Below are 20,753 nucleotides of genomic sequence, written 5' to 3'. Positions count from 1 at the left end.
AATAAGATGCACACTGTGGTTTGTGATTCATTAGGTAATTAAAAGACATATTTTGGTCACAGCACCAGATCGCCTCAAGGACCTTGACTACACAGGAGCGTAAATGAGAAGCTATGCTGAATGGCTTTGCGGATGCTGAAGGCATTGCTGAATGAGTGAAAGATCCTGTTAGTGTTTCTGATATGTTTTATGTAAAATGACGATTTTCTGATGAGACCGGCATCGGTTTCTTATTGGCCAATGAACATAGACAAGTTATGTCTGATAAAACCTTTTTACCGAATCTTTCGCAACAGCAGGAATACAATTTATTATGACAACAACACCACATATACGCTCGATATTAACTGAATTAGAAACTGTGATAGGAGCAATTCAAAAGCGTTGCCTCATAAAACCTGCCTCGCGAGACCTGCCTGTACAGCCAAGAACTCGACTGTAAACACCGGTGCCATCAGTACTTACATTTGAAAACATTCCATACAACCATAGATACAAGGTAACACATGTTATGCGAGTATTCTCGATAATATGTACTCTATTTTTACTTCAGTATATACATGTACATGTAGCAATCTCCACAGAGAACTGGTTGCTGTCCAGTCCGTCGAATTGTCTACCTTCAAATGTTATGCAAATCACATGCTGAGTTCAAATGGCAGCCTTTCAGTGCCACAAGCTATTGACATTGAGAGAGATGCATCTAGCTTTTCAATCTGACTGGACCAACAGCAATATATAGAGAAGTTTAATGTAAACCAAACCGGATAGATATGGAGAATTATACACCGTAGGCTACAGCTAAAACACCCCTTGTATATGTTGACCGATCTATGGTACATAGACATAAGATTCTTGTTAGGTTTTAGCAAAACATTTGTATTAGAAGAGACCGTACCGAGGTATCTAATGTAGTGTACATAGAACGAACCTTGTGCGAGCCACCTAGCCATCTAAAGTTGATGTACTGCTTCTTCGTGTTACACGCTGACATCTTATGAGTAGTTGTGAGACAGTACGGACAACCGCCTGAATCATACATCTTTTTGGCCGACTCACACTCCTCCGTCACATGAGGTTGAGAGCACAACAAACACGGTTGGCCATAGTAGCGATCCTTTAATGGACAGTTACGAGCAAAGTGTCCAGTTTCTTTACACACAAAACACCCACCTGATGATCTGTTTCTTCGGTTCTGGTCCTCAATAGGCCTGGGATGAAAGTGAGAAACGCTTGCTATAGAACACAGATTGGAAATATAATGACGACTGTAATGAAAGCAAGCATATTGTTTATACGTGTGGCAGCAAAAGCAGTTTAAAAATGGTGACCTACATGTAGATACATGTCTAAGATAAAACTCCAAAATCTGTTCTGGAACCATAAACCATCTTAAACAATCAAATACTATATCATCAATCTGTATACACACTTAGTGTAGAACTTAACTAAGCACTGACACAGCCACACGAATAACCAAGACTTCACAAGTGTGTCATATATAGAATGTCAGAATGTAGTGTAGAACTTAACTAAGCACTGACACAGCCACACGAATAACCAAGACTTCACCAGTGTGTCATATATAGAATGTCAGAATGTAGTGTAGAACTTAACTAAGCACTGACACAGCCACACGAATAACCAAGACTTCACAAGTGTGTCATATATAGAATGTCAGAATGGATAACAAAAATAAAATGCGCGTCGGCCATGCTATGAAATGGCAGTAATTCAAAAGCTTGCAAGAATCTACAGAAAAATTCGGTTTCGTCAAGTAATTGTACGCATGCTCATCTCAATGCATAATGATCATTCAAATAATAGACGACATGTAGAGATAGAGCTAATAAAAAGGCTTCGCAATCGATCAGAGGGTTTACGCATTAACAAATTTGAGTTACCTAAAGATTAATTGAGACATACGGGTAGATATTGAGACATACGGGTAGATATTGAGACATACGGGTAGATATTGAGACATACGGGTAGATATTGAGACATACGGGTAGATATTGAGACATACGGGTAGATATTGAGACATACGGGTAGATATTGAGACATACGGGTAGATATTGAGACATACGGGTAGATATTGAGACATACGGGTAGATATTGAGACATACGGGTAGATATTGAGACATACGAGTAGATATTGAGACATACGAGTAGATATTGAGACATACGGGTAGATATTGAGACATACGGGTAGATATTTGTCAAGTTATGAGACAATTAATGAGTATTTGCAAACTCATAATTTAACAAAAGTGAATTTTACCAAAATCTATAGCTGAATTAAAAATAATTTCACAAATGCAAGAGAGGTTACAACTCATAGAGCTCATATTAATACAACTATAAGATAATATATTAGCATGCTCCCGCAAAAAACTATACCAATGGAAGAAGCTCGTTTTGACTTGCATTGCTTCAACGATTCGCACTGACAAGAGAGAATTTCCAGTCAAGACAGAGTCAGGCGGATAAATAGGTAACGACTCACCAAGATATGACTCAAACCTAACAGTAGCTACATGCAAGTAGTAATATTTTACAGTCAGCGCTAACTAGCTACAAGCAACATCAGCTTCCCCATTCATCACTCTATGTGACAGCAATTTTATGGCGCCAGTAGCTGGTGCCTCGGTTAATAGCAGTAGCACTCACTGAGATGAGCCTGTAGGAGGAGCTAATTGTGAGTGTGGAGCAGTCTTCTCCCATCCAGATGCATTGACTTGTGTCCCGTCTCCTGTACCGTGTAATGTTTGAGATGGAATGGATGATTCCTGTACCGTTCCATTGCTGGCACACGTATTCTGGTCGACCTCTTTGAATATAGACGAAACGCATGCAAAAAGCTAAGCAAAAGCAGAAAGTCACATTGCTCTTTTTGCCTAGCATAGAAGGGTTTGCCAGGCACTAAAAAATCAACAAGAACTTTCAGCAAAGTACCTGTATTTGTTGAAGGCGGATGAGAAGTCTTCGCTGCTCGTTCAACATCTGTGAGGGTAGGCAAACCATACGCTGATCGACCCGGTGATCGGATCCAATTTCTGCAGGAATAAACAACTAATAATGTTGAAGCGGAAGATCTTGGCAAGATTGTTTCCATATATCAGCTGCCAAAATCGTATGAATAATCAACAAGCAACGCCTTTAAAAAGATCTGCAAGGTTGCGGAACAGCATGATTTGTATCCTAGATAGTTACAGCATAACCAATCTAATTAAATGTTAATTCTATTCCCGACGATTTTTGTTTTTTAAAGTCAATATTCAGTTGCCAAGAAATGAAGATAACAAATTAAAAAACAGACTATTCAAAGGACATCTACATTAGCTTATGACGCATATCAGCTGCTGACCAAGTGTGCATTTATAAAGTGTCACGTGTGCCAACAGTAAACATTGCAGAGTAACAAACAGTCTTTACTTCATATGAGATAATATCAAAGCTTGGGTGTTGTCCAGCTCGTGATGAGTTCAATAGAACACACTAAACGTTATCTCAGCGGAGTGTTGGGTGCTTTCTCACTAACCTTATGGCACTCTGACCAACTACTTTTGCCAGACGAAATCCTTGTTCATCTCCTCGAGAAGCCTGAGAAACATGGCGGCCAATCCCCGGGTCACTCAGTGTATCGGAGCTCGAGCATCCATTCTTCTTGGAATTCTTTTGTTTTCGCTTTTTGTTCTTTTTCTGAACGTATTCATCGCTGGAACATTACGGAAAGGTAAGTACAAAAGTAATTGCATTATAAAAAACTCTTTGAATTGAAAGCGGGCACAAGCATAAACATATGAGCAAATATACACTGCAAATAAGTGCTTTTTTGGATTCTGTGTGCATCGTGTACATGTACATGGGATATTCCATTGAGTATCACAAATAATTGCAAGCTTATGGTAGTTTTGCCATGATTGATGGTGCATGCCTTGTTGGTAATAGGTATTACACCAAGAAGCTGTATTTCAGAGGCATATGTATTCTAAGAAGAATACATATGCCTCTGAAAAAGTCATTAAAATCTTCGACAGTATTTAATGATTGTAGTCTATGCTAATCAACCACTTGCAGTAAAACGGACATTCTGTAAAAGCTAAAAATGTACATGTCTTGGCATGCGAATGTTTCTACGATCAATAGAGTAATAGCTGCGCTAACCACTCATCATTGCATGCACATAGAGAATAATTAGCTAAATGTAGACCTTAATAATTGCAGTTGCACTTCCCAAGTCAACAGCCAATGTTGCTTGTACCCCAGAGTGGTATGCACAGGCAATCTAGAAGCAGTCACAGTCAGATGCTATCAACTAGGAACTTGTCTCTGGTGAGTAACTACTTTTATAAACAGCTATAAAACTTTGATATTATTATGTATGGCCTTGCATAACATGCTCCTACTCATCAAATGATTTGTAAACAGACACGCAGTAAGTTGCCTCAGAGTAACCTTAAAAACTTAATAGCACAAGACAAAAATCACAGCAGGCATTGTTAGAAGATAATCTGATGAGCTTCTCACTTGACTTTGATTTAATTTTTCACTGTACATGTAGAGAGATATATGTATATACGAGGGGCGATCGTAAAGTTCCAGGAATTGTCTTAATACACGAAAACCATTAATCGTAATTACCTAATTTAAACTGTCCCCTTCAAAGTAATCACCTGAGCTTGCTATGCACTTGTCCTATCTGTGTTTCCACTGATCCATACAATGCTGGAAATCACTTTCCGTGAGGCTTCGGAGTTGCCTTATCACATTTTCTTGAATAGTTGGTATGTCGTCAAATCTTTCACCTTTCATTGTCAATTTGATTTTGGGGAACAGGTAGAAGTCACATGGTGCTAAATCAGGTGAATAAGGGGGATGGTTAACCACAGTCGCCAATTTTTTGCCAAATACTGACGTACCATCAATGAGGTGTGAGCCGGAGCATTGTCATGGTGTAGGTACCAGTCACCTGAGAGCCACAAATCTCGACGTTTCCTTCTGATACTGTCTCTAAGTCTTATTAGAATGTCTTTGTACACATGCTGATTCACAGTTTGCCCATGTGGCAGAAATTCAGAGTGTACCACACCTCTGATGTCGAAAAACGTTATCAGCAGCGTTTTTACATTTGAGCGAGACATGCTAGCCTTTTTAGGCCTAGGAGAGCCAGCGGATTTCCATTGAGAACTTTGTGATTTGATCTCTGGGTCATAACCATAGACCCAACTTTCATCCACAGTCACAACTTTTGAAAGAAAGTCAGGATCTTGTGCTAAAGCATCTTTTAGTTCAATACAACAGCCAACTCTTTTTTTTTTGGTCGTCAGTGAGCAGTTTGGGTACCATCTTTGCAGAGATCCTTCTCATGCCCAAATCTTCAGTGAGAATAAGATGACATGTACCATAAGTAAGCCCACTTTCTGCTGATATTTCAAGTATAGTCAATCGCCTATCTCTCATCACCTGCTACAACACAAGGTCTGTGGCAGTTGTGGTCCTTGAAGTTGCAGGTCTTCCCATGCGGTCATCATCTTTAATACTTGTTCTTCCCTCTCTAAATATTTTGTGCCATTCGTAACAGGCTGTTTTCTTAAGGGCAGTCTTCATAAGCTGTCCGTAACATTTGGAGTGTCTCAGCACCGGACTTTCCAAGTTTTACAAAAAAACTTTACACAAACGCGTTGCTCTTCTACATAATTCATTTTGGAAAAATCCGACGAACGATGAAAAATGACTTTGACATTGCCTACTATAACTTGACTGCGCGTGCTTTTACAGATGTAAAACTTTGGCTATGGGGAAAATCCGTGCTGCTTAGCAACATGGAACAATCAAAACAACTGCACATGGTCTTATATTTAACTACGAAAACGATTCCGGGAATTTTATGATCACCCCTCGTATACATACATACAGAGTGCTTCAAGAGCAGACAATTCTCGATTAAAGCTAGGTCTAGTGTCTGCCTCGTAATCATTTTTTCATAAAATGCTCATAGTTTTCTCCTAGTTCACCTCCTTTAAAGATGACCTTACAAAATATTTTAGTCGATTTCATCAGGAAGTATCGTTTTTTTCCATTTGCAATTTTTTTAATGTTTCGGATTATCTGACTGGATGTTTCAAGTTTAAAATCAACTGGACTTGAATAGCCCGTAAAACACTTTGTTCAAGGGAAAGTGCAATTATGATGTCTATATGTAGTCGCAAAGAGACCGATAGCAACTAGTGATTTATTTCGCCAACTTTCTTCTGAGCATTTTAACCGTGATCAAGTTTTGTTGATTTTAATCTTGAAACATCCGGGCAGTCAGATAACCTCAAATATCAAAACCAATCGCAAATAATAGAAAAAGGCGGATATATTCCTGATGAAATCTACTAATATTTAGTGTACGTTCATCTTTAAGCGTACAAAGATACACAAATAATGTTGGTTTTATTTGAGGAGACAGATAATCGATCCTTTGAATAGCTTATTAGCCTTTTCCCTTGACAGTATGGGATGCTAATAAAAACCTAACACCATCTTTGTATAGATGCTACCATCACTTATTGATGAAATTTCGTCTGTTCAGTTGAATCATACAAGGTTAATTAAAAGTTGATAACCAAGCATAGAAACAAAGGGAAGCTTTGAGACATATCCTCATGAAAAATCAGCCCACCACACAAAATCAGCTTAATTATTTATAGACTATTGCTTCAGACCAGCAAGTGATAAAATCCAATTTAACTTCACAAAGGGGTTCGTACTTTTCCTCACTCTAGCTATAACATAGAGAAGACAACAACCAATTTTGAGCATGTTAGACAGTAAGTAACAAGTGTTAGCGACTTAAGCTTACTGAGCTGCGATATCAATTTGCTAAACATGTATTTGTATTTGCCGAGTAGCGCTGGAGAAGCTAGCAAACTGCCATGAAGAAAATGAGTACTACAGCAGGAAACACTCAAAAATTAATTAAAATTGTTAATACTATATAATATCTACTATTAATATAATTGTGAACTTGAGTCTTTATACCTTGTTAATACACTCTACCTACCCTAGAACACTTATGTATTCGCGTCATCTAACTTTCGCAGAGGCATCATCTCGCGAAAATTTCATAAGCGAAACTAAACTATCATAACGAGCGAGTGAAAACGCGAAGTTAAATGACTTTATTCATTGATATCCACAATAAAACCGTCATAATAGAAATGCAGGTAATTGTCGTGTGTGGTTGGAATCAATGGGAAAATTCTGGTAAACTCATTATAGCTAATACACCGACTGAGCAGCATGGCAAAGCAAATTAAGATGATGATATCAGCTTAGTCACTGAATTTGTAACTGATGAAGATTAAAGTCTGGTAGGTGAAGTCATAAAATTGAATAATAATTATTGTAGTGACGAATTTTATTACCAACTAAAAACAATATCAACCCTCACCAGGTCCACCCACGTTATACAGTTTTGATTGTGAAGTTGGTTGTTACCTATTTTCTTCTTTTTGGGACTTGAGTGTGAAAGACATGTGAAACCTAGACCAGTGTCGTATAGTTTCAGAGAGTCCCGTGACAAAAACTGGAAACCAAAACGCTTTTTTCCAAACTAACCCGATTGACATACTGATCTCTAATGGAATATTCTTACCTCGCTCTCAACATCTCACTTTTTTGCATTTACTTTACTTTATTACAAAAAAATCACTTGTAGTTTCTTGTAGGGAATTTTTTTTTTAAAATGGTGTATAATACAACAATCAATTTCAAAGCGACTGCTAATGGGAGTAATTTTTGTTGTTTAGTGTTGCGGCCTCTCCATTATAACTTAAATAAAACAATAGTTTGAACAATAGCTTGTTCGTTTGGAGCCGTGCAAGCTCCAATATACGCTTCCGTTAGTGGCGAAACTGTAAAGTTATACAGTTCTGTACTGTCAAAGTCGTATAGCTCTACAAAGTCTCACGACCAAACACGGAAACAAAACCCATGTTTCCAAACAAATCCGATCGACATACTGATCTCTAATGGAATATTCATACCTTGCTCTCAATACCGCTCTTTTTTGCATTTACTTAACTTTAAAAAAAAAGTTTTTAGTGGCTTTTTGTATGAAATTTTGTCTTTTTTCAAACGGTGTATGATACAACAATCAATTTTAAAGTGACCGCTAATGGGAGTAGTTTTTGTTGATTAATGTTGCGACCTCTCCATTATAAGTTATATGAAAATAGTAGGCGTGGCCTGTTTGTTTGGAATCAAGCGAGCTCCCGTATACGCTTCTGTTGGTCGCGGGACTCTGTGAAACTATACGGCTCTGACCTAGACGTCATTGATAGTCCAAGAAACACTTGGCAGCAAGTGTTCAAATTGCATTATCGATCTCACCCACGCATTTCAACCTGTGGTTTACAAATACGAACTAGTCAAAATTGAAATTTTTTTTCTTATTAGCAAGCTGGACCTGAGGAATGTAATCTGTGATTTCCACTGCATTTATTTTTACATCACTATATTTTCGCACTCATCAGAGCCGCGAAATTAAGTTGCAGCGAAATTTTACTCTGTGTGCTACTCACGAAACTAAATACTAGCGAAATAAAAGTGTCCTAGGGTACATGCATATCTTTGAAAGCTCAGCAGAATTAAACATCGCAAGATGTAATAGGAAGATTAAGCTGACAAAATGAAATGTCAGATTATACCTCAACTAATCTATAAGAGGCACGAGTTTACATCAATGCATGGCGCTCAGTTAGACGACAAGCGCTACTAATTTTCCATCATAACAACAAATTTAACTACCTGCTAGCTTATGTGGTCTTTAAGTGAGCAGCATAAGCATAGCACGAACATAAGTGACACACGGCACGAGCATAGGTGGTCTATAGCACGAGCATAGGTGGTCTATAGCACGAGCATAGGTTGCCTATAGCACGAGCATAGGTCGCCTATAGCACGAGCATAGGTCGCCTATAGCACGAGCATAGGTTGCCTATAGCACGAGCATAGGTTGCCTATAGCACGAGCATAGGTTGCCTATAGCACGAGCATAGGTAGAATAGTAATTATTAATAAATTATGAGCAATCCAACTCAACTAAAGAAAATTAGCCGAGTGTTCCACACCACTGAATATAAAGTAATTAAGAATGAAGAGCAAAGGTTCCGAGTTGCAAAACGACATTGCTCTCAGCTGTAAAAAGTTCGGCCGAAGACATTTCTGGCCGAAACGAACCATTTTGGTCCTGCTCAAAATTTCGTGGCCGAACCCTTGCTCTTATTGGTTGGTTAAAATTCTAGAATTCTAGCGAGCACGCGTCACATTTCTCCTTTCGTGCGTGTGAGTAAAGTTAAAAAAGAAATGGGACGATACTTTTATTTCGTTAAATAAACAACATGAAGCAATTTACGACAAGGTTCACCCAGACTTGTGATTATGTTGCATAAATGTAAGATGTTGCACTTAAGTTTTGCATAAATGTAAGAGAATGGTTGTGATTTTTTTTCGTGTAGAATTTAAGTAATGTGTTATATTCATCCTGATGAAGTATCGTTGACTGATTTATTTATGTAAAACCACGGTACTATGATAAAGACTGTTTTTGTTTGTTATGTACTCAGCATAGAAGAACATTCATATGTTAACAAAAAAATATAATTATGTTGATGGGAAGGGTTGGCAAAATCTTTGTATCGAGTGATTTATTTTGAGCAGCTGAGCGATCTTCTGATAAATCTGCTGTGTAATTATAATTTATAATTGTTCCTCAAAGTTTTTTGTTTACAATAGAAATATTTGACTCAAATACATAAAAACTACTAATGAAACCGTGTCCTGTCTCTATATGTATGGTTTCTAGGAAGCGAAGTGACTTCGGATGCCGTGTGACATGTGCCACGAACCGAACCAGCCTCCAAACCGAACCTACGTCGGTTCGGTGCTAGTGTGACCACGCCTTTAGAGAGTAAGGAGCAAGCACACTTGCACGCATTTCAATGCTGATACATCTCTGCATGATATAACAGCATTACAATAATGTTTACCTTAAAGGTTGACTCGCAACAAAATTCACATTACAATTATTTAGTATCAAAAGATTCACCATGTCTTACTCTGCTGTGTCGTAGGTGCAAAATATGTGGAAATGCGATTACAAGCTCTTAAAAGCTCAAAAACAAACAGTTAATCGCCGCCATAACGAAACTGCCGTAGATTGGAATATATTTTCAAAACGGCTCAAATAGAACGTAGTTGTACAAGATGGCTTCTGTTTACACTTTCACGTAAACTCATTCGTCGAAATACTTTCACAAATATACTTCACGCACTCAATAAAACCATGTCTGTTGTTCTTACGCGTCTATTTTATCGTCATTGTAAAGCTGTCACTTTCAGCACTGATATCTTATAACTTACCATAAAAATTCGTTTAAATTTTTAACCTTAGCTCGAAGGAGTACATATCATTGTCTGATAATCATGACGAGCCTGTTGGTCACTTGTGTGATAATCGAAAAATGCTGCAGAAATTATTTGCGAAGTATGGGTCACATGATCAGATTACGACTAGACGATTAGACCAAGCCGAAACAAAACTGTAAAGTAGCGAGCATCTATATTTGATACGGGGTCTTCGGTAAAACCTGAAGTGTTTGTCATAAACTAGTGCTACGAGAAGTTTTATATTGAGCGTTTTATTGGCCTTTCAATTCACGTGACAAAACAATAACCAAATGTAATGACTACATCACAGAAATAAACTGATTCCAATCTACGGCGGCTTTTTATTTTTGAGCTTTTAAGATCTTGTAATCACATTTCCACATATTTTGCACCTACAACATAACAGAGTAAGACATGGTGAATCTTTTGATAAATAATTGCAATGTGAATTTTGTTGCAGGCCAATCTTTAAGCCTGGTTTCCATATATGTCGCAAAGCACCGGCAACAGCACCGTAGACTGTTGCGGTGAAATGTGAACCTACACGTCGGGTACGGCCGGTAGTTGCTGGTGGTCAACGCAAGAGTTTAGCGCCGTTCAAATTTCATGAAAAGCCGCAGGCAAAACCTTCCCGAAATGCACTGTACAGGTGAAGGTCAGCATTATCGAAATGGCATGGCGAGCGAACATTTTATATGATTACGCTTAGCAATGCAGCTTTATATGTGAACAGAAGCGGCCAAGCCTAGCGTCGCAAGCGTTTTGCTGCGTAAGTTATCACCGGAGTCTCGCAATCGATATGGGAACCAGGCTTTAATCAACTTTCCTATTAGTAGTTAATAGAGAAATGAAAGTCCCATGCAAGATCAATACATGCCTGATTTACCCATAGCCTTACCTCCTTGTTGAAAGAGCTGAAGAGTTTGCGGGTTCTTGCCAGGCCTCATAATTCTCTGAAGGGGAGGATACACAACTATCTGCATTGTTGTTGCAAACAGTTGAAGCACCAGATGTTGCGCTGTCAACCACGACATCTACCTGAATTACAAGTTGCAAAACATGTGAGGTGGTGAGAAGTCAACAACACAGCATCGATCTCAAATGATAAGAGAGATGATGGAAGGCTTACAAAAACCCTTTTTCTTTTCTCAGCCAATCGATTCTTTTAGATTGCAAAACATTCAGTAATGACAACAATATATTAGGAAATCAGTCCAATATTGTGATTTTAATCAAAAGGGAAGGTAAAGCAATGACTGACCGTAACAACTATAATGACTACAACACAGCAGCTGCTTGCAAAGGGAAGAGAACTGAATCTGATTCATGCGAAAAGTTGAAAATGGCTGACGAGTGAAAGTAGCAGTATTATAATTAGCTTTAGCACACTGAACGAAAAAACATTGGTACAAGACCACAAATACCCAGCCTCATTAATTCCAACTAAATGCATCTACAAAAGAGATCTCACGAATGTTAAGTTGATAGTTTTAATAGGCTCAGAGGAAACATTTATCTATGAATTCAATATGCATGTACATATACATATAATATGTAGTAGAGTTACCTTAATGTGCAGCTAAAGCAATCCATCATTGTTACACTCACCTCTTTAACCTCCTGTTGTTGATTGATCAGTTCCTCTTTCGACAAAACCTGACTCATTGCAGGTATCTGTGACGAATATGAAATGTAACTTTCTTCTCCGACCTCACTCGAATTTATCTTGGACACAGAGTTGAAGCCGGAATCACTTCGACGTTCAATTTCATGTTCATTTTCAAAAGCTTCTTTTACAATCGGAGAGGTTGATGAAGCTGTGTGTTGCACAACTTTGTCTTCCGTCGTAAGAGAGTTTGCAGCATCGACAAAGTCTTGACTATTTAATACTTGAGCGTGAGATATTTGAGAATCTGGTATGGTTGACATGGCCTTGGGACCTGAAAGTTCCGTTGTCGGAGTATCCAACAGCACGCCTTCGCCTGCACCCGGTTGAACTTCTATCAATTCGGGGGAAGAAATTACTGTAGAATTGTGAGTCGGTTCACCTTCATTAATGATGACAGAAACCTCGGATACGCTTGTTGGAGGCAGAAGAGCTACAACCCCAAGTTACTTCAACTTACGACCACCACAATGATAGGATATTACACACACGGGTAGTTGGGACTGAATACTTCTAGTGAGATGACAAGACACAGAAAACAAAAGTTAACAGCTTAAAACTAATTACATGAAGTTTGAAAACATTACATTTTTGGAAATTACGGCTAATTCCTTATAAAAATAGCTATATACTTAGCCTATCTATTATTCATACTATAATAGTAACAGAGGGATACTTTGCTGCGCGCAAAGGACTGTCTAGTTTATAGTCAATCGCAAGACATAAGTTGTATATTCTATTCAATGCTGTAACACGCTGTAACTGAATCAATACTCCCATATCATCATTGAATAACCCATTTCATATATCGTACGAGGAATATCAGCTTGAGAGAATAACGGAGATAGCTATGAAATAGCTATAGAATGCTCAGTATAAAATCATGTATTGTATCACATTGAAGCATCATATTTCACAAGACTTCTCACATTAAATCTAGGAAAGATATTTGAGATTATGTTTTGCTAGTGAAATCACCTGTGATCTGTCTTGCACTGTGCAGGAACATGGTAAAACTATTTGGCAACCATTCTATTACAGTCACACCTTTACATACGAGTGCCCCGACATGCGAGAAACTCGAGATACGAGTTGACTTTCAAGCAAGTTTTTTCTTTGAGATACGAGTAATCTTTGAGATAAGCGCGTACGAGCCAGTTGTCGTTGGCAACTATATGGCCAAGTATGCAAGAGGCTACTTTCGAGAACAGCATCGCTTGGTCTTTCTCCTTGAATCAGTTTGAAATTTTTTTTAAAAGGTTGGCTAAAAGTTATAGGGAACATGAGGCAAAACGCGGCTAAAAGGAAACGGATAGTAAAAAATAAGACAACAAAATTAAAGCAAATTTTGTGAAAGATTAAAACTTAGCTTCAAGTGTGTATTTAGTCAGCTGAATTCATTGAAGTTAAATTCAAAGTTTACATTACGTAGGGTCACAAAAGTTAACTGTACTGAACACGCTGCTCTCAAGTCTCTCTCAGACAGCTGTATCCACAACGTCTGTCTCGAGAGTAAAAACTCCATAAAGTAGTACATAGTGATGTTACATTTAATTGCAGATGATAACGACTAAATAGGTTTTTGTCACCTTTTAGCGCATGCACTGAACTGCAACAATTAGAAACACATTTTTCCACCGCAATATCCAGTTTAGATGTTTTTCATAATATGCTAACGGATTAATTTATACTTATAGATATTTTATATAGGAAATCATGCCTTGAGATACGAGCAAATCGACATATGAGCTCAGTCAGCTCCAGCACCCGTTAAGCTCGTATGTTGAGGTATGACTGTACTTTCATTTGTAGAGGCACAATATGCTTTTCATTTTTAATCAAGGAACAATTACCTAACACCACTCGACTGCTCCCGCTTATTTAACAGATACAACTAACAAACGGTGATAGTACAAAAGCTATTTACCACAACTAGTAGCAGTGTTGGCTTATAGAACTCCACAAGCTGGAAGACAGCAGTAAGAAAGTTTCTCGTAGTTAAACTCCTTACAGAATTATGTATTCAATTTAAGCGACGTGAATGCAGCACCAATTGAGATCAAATTGCTGTGACCTTTTTGCAAAAGAATGATCGGCAGTGACTACCTACTTACATTCACTGTGGAGAGTATCGTGAGGGTGAGATTCGGTGGAGTGAGCTGAAACGGCCTCGCCTAAAGTGTCTGCTGACTCACACTTGCTATCATCTTCATCAGCTAAAGTATACAGATAGACAGTGAGACAGCCTATAACAATTACCAACCAGGCATTATAGTTGTGTAGTAAGTTGTCTCCCCTAATATGTAACAGTGGCAAGACGACTACTACACTCACGATAAAATGATTAGACACCAATTATTTGTGAAAGGTTTGAAACTGATTGCGATGTGTTACGACACTGCATCAGAGCTTTAAAACCATTAGCAGTAACAGCAAACAAAATGAAGTTTCCCTGAGATGTGATATACAGTCAAACAAGTATAACTCGCCCACGGATAGCTCGAACACATGGTTAATTCGAACGGTTTCTTTGGTCCGTTCCCACGTAATGATAAATTGCTATAGACAACTCGAACTCAACACTTTTAACTCGAACTGTTTTTTGCCCAATGGCTACCGAAACGGTTGTTATCGCTTTAGAAAATCACTTTATTTCAAGCCATAGAGGTAAACCTCAACTTTTCGTAATTCATAGGCGTCGTTATTACCACCATCGGCAAAATATTTTTGTCAACGACTTTTCTAAAAGTTTGGTGAAATTTGATTTATACCAAACATCCGCTTTGCGATCGCCCTTTGGAAGCAAGGTAAAGTGAAGTAATCTTTGCATAAACTTCAAGAAAAATCGGCAAAATTGGTCGTGGGTAAAACGCTCAAAAGAAAAAGATGTCTTTTCTTTTGAGCATTTCAACAACGATCAAGTTTTGCCAATGTCAATCTAAAAAACGTCCTGGCAATAACATCACCTCAAACAACAAACCAATCTCAAGTGATAGAAAAATCTCTATACTTTTTCATGAAAACGTTTTAAACTTTACATTAGAAGCATTTAATTTGAAACAAGCCATTTGTGCTTTTGATTTATATTATAGTTTGTATATGTACATGTATCTACTAATAAATAAGTAAATACATAGACTTGTGAGTGCTCTGATAACTTGAACGCTCTGATAATTCGAACACTTTCGCTCGGTCCCATGAAGTTCGAGTTATCCATGTTTGACTGTATATAGATGGAGACAGCAAGGGCTGGCCTCTTTCCATCGTACTTGGAAGGCACACATTTTCTAACCGTCTTTATTTAGAGAGCTTGAAACAAAGTCAGTACCTGGGAAAGTACTAGTAATAGTTGGAACAGCACTTGTTGTTATGGTTGCAACGGCACTTGTTGTTATGGTTGTGACAGCACTTGTTGTTATGGCTGTGACAAGACTCGCTGGCGTGACAGAATATGTAGTGACAGTAGATGTTATCGTTACATCCACAGAGGCGGCAGGTGATGCCTTATTTGTGCATATCTGTATTGGTGAAGGGGCAACCTCACCAGTGGCCACTCTGATGTCCTTGTGCAAAATGGCTCCCTTACCAATTGAACTAGCACATCCTGGCAAAAAAAAAATTGTTCCATTTACCAGAAAAAAATTGCCATTCAAAATAATTAACAGGAAATGAAGTTGACATGAGTTTTAACACTTCTTTTCACATGTACGTATTTGAAAAAATGTTGTGAGCATAGAGAGTGCATTGTTAGCAACAGTTGAGATGTCTCAGACGAGGCGATGTAGAAATCACCATGGTGCTGTAAATGGTTTAAACTCTGAACCAGCTGATTGCTTTAGTGTGATGTCAGCATGGAAGCTATTATTAATATTCGCTGTGACCGCCATGCTAATGGATTTTCAACACAAACACATGACGCGATGCCATCACTTCCTGCTCAACAATGGTGTACAGTAATAGCTCGCTATTTTGCGGTTCGGCTTGTACAGTTCCGGTACATCATGGGATAGAAACATTCAATAAAAAATTGAAAACCGAAGAAAATAAGAACAACTAAAATACATAAAAAGAACAAAATCTCTCTCATACCCTCTCATATTTACAAACAAGTGACTTCCTTCTTACAATGAACCGAGTTAATCACAAGTATGAAGATTCACTACATTAATGCGTTCTCTGGTTTAACATACTCAGACTTAAATTGAAAAATAAACAAATGACAAATAAACTGAAAGATAAGTGAAATAACTAAACATAAGTGCCTTCTCTGAACTCAGCTAATCACAGGCAGGAATATTCCATACTGATGCATAAGTGCCTTTTCTGGCTTAATGTACTCAGACTTAAATTGACAAATAAACTGAAAGAAAATCAAGAAAACTTTAATTTATTTACTTATTATATATGACATCCACACAAATACAATAAGTTTAGACAACGGTGTAAGTGTTCTGATGTTAAAACTATGACTCATACTTGATAACATTAGTTTTTATTTCGCCGATTTTCATGTTTCACGAAAGGCGCTGGTCCCTATATAACACGAGCTATAACTCACCTATTTGAACAGCAAGATATAACATGAACTATAACTCACCTATTTAAACAGCAAGATATAACATGAGCTATAACTCCCCTATTTAAACAGCAAGATATAACACGAGCTATAACTCACCTATTTAAACAGCAAGATATAACATGAGCTATAGCTCACCTATTTGAACAGCAAGATATAACATGAACTATAACTCACCTATTTAAACAGCAAGATATAACATGAGCTATAGCTCACCTATTTAAACAGCAAGATATAACATGAGCTATAGCTCACCTATTTAAACAGCAAGATATAACATGAACTATAGCTCACCTATTTAAACAGCGAGATATAACATGAACTATAGCTTACCTATTTAAACAGCAAGATATAACACGAGCTATAACTCACCTATTTGAACAGCAAGATATAACATGAACTATAGCTCACCTATTTAAACAGCGAGATATAACATGAGCTATAACTCACTTATTTAAACAGCAAGATATAACATGAGCTATAACTCACCTATTTAAACAGCAAGATATAACATGAGCTATAACTCCCCTATTTAAACAGCAAGATATAACACGAGCTATAACTCACCTATTTGAACAGCAAGATATAACATGAACTATAACTCACCTATTTAAACAGCAAGATATAACACGAGCTATAACTCCCCTATTTAAACAGCAAGATATAACATGAACTATAGCTCACCTATTTAAACAGCAAGATATAACATGAGCTATAACTCACCTATTTAAACAGCAAGATATAACATGAACTATAGCTCACCTATTTAAACAGCGAGATATAACATGAACTATAGCTTACCTATTTAAACAGCAAGATATAACACGAGCTATAACTCACCTATTTGAACAGCAAGATATAACATGAACTATAGCTCACCTATTTAAACAGCGAGATATAACATGAGCTATAGCTCACCTATTTAAACAGCAAGATATAACATGAACTATAACTCACCTATTTAAACAGCAAGATATAACATGAACTATAACTCACCTATTTAAACAGCAAGATATAACATGAGCTATAACTCCCCTATTTAAACAGCAAGATATAACACGAGCTATAACTCACCTATTTGAACAGCAAGATATAACATGAGCTATAACTCACCTATTTAAACAGCAAGATATAACATGAGCTATAGCTCACCTATTTAAACAGCAAGATATAACATGAGCTATAGCTCACCTATTTAAACAGCAAGATATAACATGAACTATAACTCACCTATTTAAACAGCAAGATATAACACGAGCTATAACTCACCTATTTAAACAGCAAGATATAACATGAGCTATAGCTCACCTATTTAAACAGCGAGATATAACATGAGCTATAACTCACCTATTTAAACAGCAAGATATAACATGAACTATAACTCACCTATTTAAACAGCAAGATATAACATGAACTATAGCTCACCTATTTAAACAGCAAGATATAACATGAACTATAACTCACCTATTTAAACAGCAAGATATAACATGAGCTATAACTCACCTATTTAAACAGCAAGATATAACACGAGCTATAGCTCACCTATTTAAACAGCAAGATATAACATGAGCTATAGCTCACCTATTTAAAAACATTTCTATCTGCAACAGTCTGCTTACAATCTCACCACTTTTAGACTACAAGTCAAAAATGGGAGAATAACGAATAATCCCACGACCAAACAAGAGCGAAGCGATTGATAGGGAAATTTATGATAAATGCACATGGGCACACAATTCCCGAAAAATTATCCGTTAACGGCCGTCACCAAACCCTTGCAACGAAATCCTATCAACAAATTTAACTGTTTTTCAGTAAAGTCGTTTAAGTATAATAATGATACAAAACGCATATAAACCTATTTAAATATGTTACCACGCCTTTGAAAGATTACCGCAAATTCCTAAAACTAGCCCATCTGATCGGATTATACACAAATAGACAGATTGATTTGAACGAAAATCACCACAAAAAGCTTGAAAAGCTTGGTTTAATAAAAGTTAAGACCGGAAATTGAAACGCCGAGCGACAAAGAATAGAACGATAGAGTCTTGCGCATTTCACAAAAAAATAACGTGCACTTTTCACCAGTCTATAGCATTGTCGAATTGCCGAAGGTTTCGGCAATTAACATAGGAGTACAGAAATCGTTTCATTTTTGTCGATTTCAATTTTTTCATTTTCAGTTGCCGACACATTTGAGTACTTTCGTATTCTAACTGATGTCCAATGCAGTGTAAGTAAAGGAAATGACGATGATATTTTTTTAACGGTTCTTATGAGATTATTACAATAATTAATTATAAGTTTGGATGACTACAGAACAATGACTACGTAGTACAGATTTTCTAAAAATCTAACGCAGTGTAAGTAAAGGGAATGATGATGATATTTTTTCTAACGGTTCTAATGAGATTATTACAATAATTAATTATAAGTTTGGATGACTACAGAACATTGACTACGTAGTACAGATTTTCTAAAAATCTATATAAATATCACAACTTCGTGATATACAAATATTTAGCCAAGGTTTAAACACTTAAAAACATGGTGGTTGATGAAATCGCTACAGAAACAGAAAGTCAATTTAGTTGTGAAAACCTAAGGCTGGTCATAGAAAGTGTTTCCTGTCATATTGATGAGGCCGGGTGCACCAAAGAGATTACCACCACAACTATAAACTGACAACCGGTCTGTACCAATACTATATTAACAAGTGCATCGTGTGCTCTTACTTTTCTTCTCGATCAGCTGATTAATGGTTACTTCAGGGTTCTTTTTATCGACCAGCTCAACATACCACACAGGCACTGTACTATACGCAGGCTCCTGTAAAATGACAACGATCCAAAAGTTTAGCTAGCCTAAGCACCTACACTTGTCTTGGTTTCTAAACTGTAAAAGTTATTGATAATTTCAAAAAGTTGATTGACCCGCATGCATAAACCAATTAGAGTGCAATTAAGACAGCAAACACTAATTTCATCCTTACCGCTCTGACTGCGTGACGTGTCTAAAATATATTTTTGCACACTAGTAGATTGTATTTGTACCTATAGGTAGCGGTTGGGATGTTCTCTGTCATTGCGTTTGACAATAAAAATTGAATTCCAAAGGCACCAGTTATGAAAACGACTAGAATTGAAAGACTAGAATTCAACTCCGTAGTTTTATTGACATCAACTACCTATCTTTAGAGACGCAGTCAGCCAAACCATTCCATCTGTTTTGTAAATTACAGGAAAGCCTGTCAGGCTTTTCATATAGGCTTGTCACATATTCTGCTTCACCTGAGTTGCAGTGATTTCAGACCAGTGCTTTAGAGCTCTATATATATGTGTATATATATATATACATATATACAGTCAAACATGGATAACTCGAACTTCAAGGGACCGAGCAAAAGTGTTCGAATTATCAGAGCATTCAAGTTATCAGAGCACTGTCACAAGTCCATATATTTACTTATTTATTAGTAGATACATGTACATATACAAACTATAATATAAATCAAAAGCACAAATGGCTTGTTTCAAATTAAATGCTGCTAATGTAAAGTTTAAAACGTTTTCATGAAAAAGTATCGATTTTTCTATCACTTGAGATTGGTTTGTTGTTTGAGGTGATGTTATTGCCAGGACGTTTTTCAGATTGACATTGGCAAAACTTGATCGTTGTTGAAATGCTCAAAAGAAAAGACATTTTTTTCTTTTGGGGTTTCACCTACGATCAATTTTGCCGTTTTTTCTTGAAGTTTATGCAGATTACCTTACTTTACCTGGGATTCGTTAAGAGCAACACTCCGAGGCAGTTCAATTAGAAGTTTTACGAGGTTTTACGGTACATTCTATATCACTCACGCTTTTTTAATAGATACTTATTGAATGTACACACGTATTCTGTGTTTAGGTCAAACGATGAATAGTTTTTTGTAGCTCAGACAACGTATACGTTTAATTACAACATTTTTTAAGACGTTTTAAACATTCAACATTCCGACGTTGATTCAACACGGAATCAACGTCGGAAAACTATTCATCATGGGCTAGCCGAGTCACGCACTCAAGG

At 37.2% G+C, this 20,753-nt stretch overlaps 1 protein-coding gene across 3 annotated transcripts in view; it reads right to left on the bottom strand.

Moving 5' to 3' along the window:
- LOC137386078 (uncharacterized) overlaps window positions 1–20,753 on the bottom strand; it is a 36,181-nt gene that overhangs the window by 516 nt on the left and 14,912 nt on the right. For 2 of the 3 annotated variants that reach the window (XM_068072754.1, XM_068072755.1), the window contains 9 exons: window positions 19,421–19,514; window positions 15,435–15,710; window positions 14,221–14,322; window positions 12,049–12,539; window positions 11,339–11,478; window positions 3,542–3,718; window positions 2,956–3,056; window positions 2,671–2,830; window positions 932–1,211 (listed from right to left, as the gene is read on the bottom strand). In XM_068072754.1, the coding sequence (XP_067928855.1) occupies window positions 932–1,211; window positions 2,671–2,830; window positions 2,956–3,056; window positions 3,542–3,718; window positions 11,339–11,478; window positions 12,049–12,539; window positions 14,221–14,322; window positions 15,435–15,710; window positions 19,421–19,514 (1,821 nt within the window). The remainder of the gene's footprint in view (window positions 1–931; window positions 1,212–2,670; window positions 2,831–2,955; window positions 3,057–3,541; window positions 3,719–11,338; window positions 11,479–12,048; window positions 12,540–14,220; window positions 14,323–15,434; window positions 15,711–19,420; window positions 19,515–20,753) is intronic. The other variant, XM_068072756.1, reaches the window with a different exon arrangement.

This window comes from Watersipora subatra, chromosome 1 (assembly GCF_963576615.1).
Source record: "Watersipora subatra chromosome 1, tzWatSuba1.1, whole genome shotgun sequence".
NCBI classification, from domain to species: Eukaryota; Metazoa; Bryozoa; class Gymnolaemata; order Cheilostomatida; family Watersiporidae; genus Watersipora; species Watersipora subatra.
This window is presented reverse-complemented; position numbering and strand designations above follow the sequence as displayed.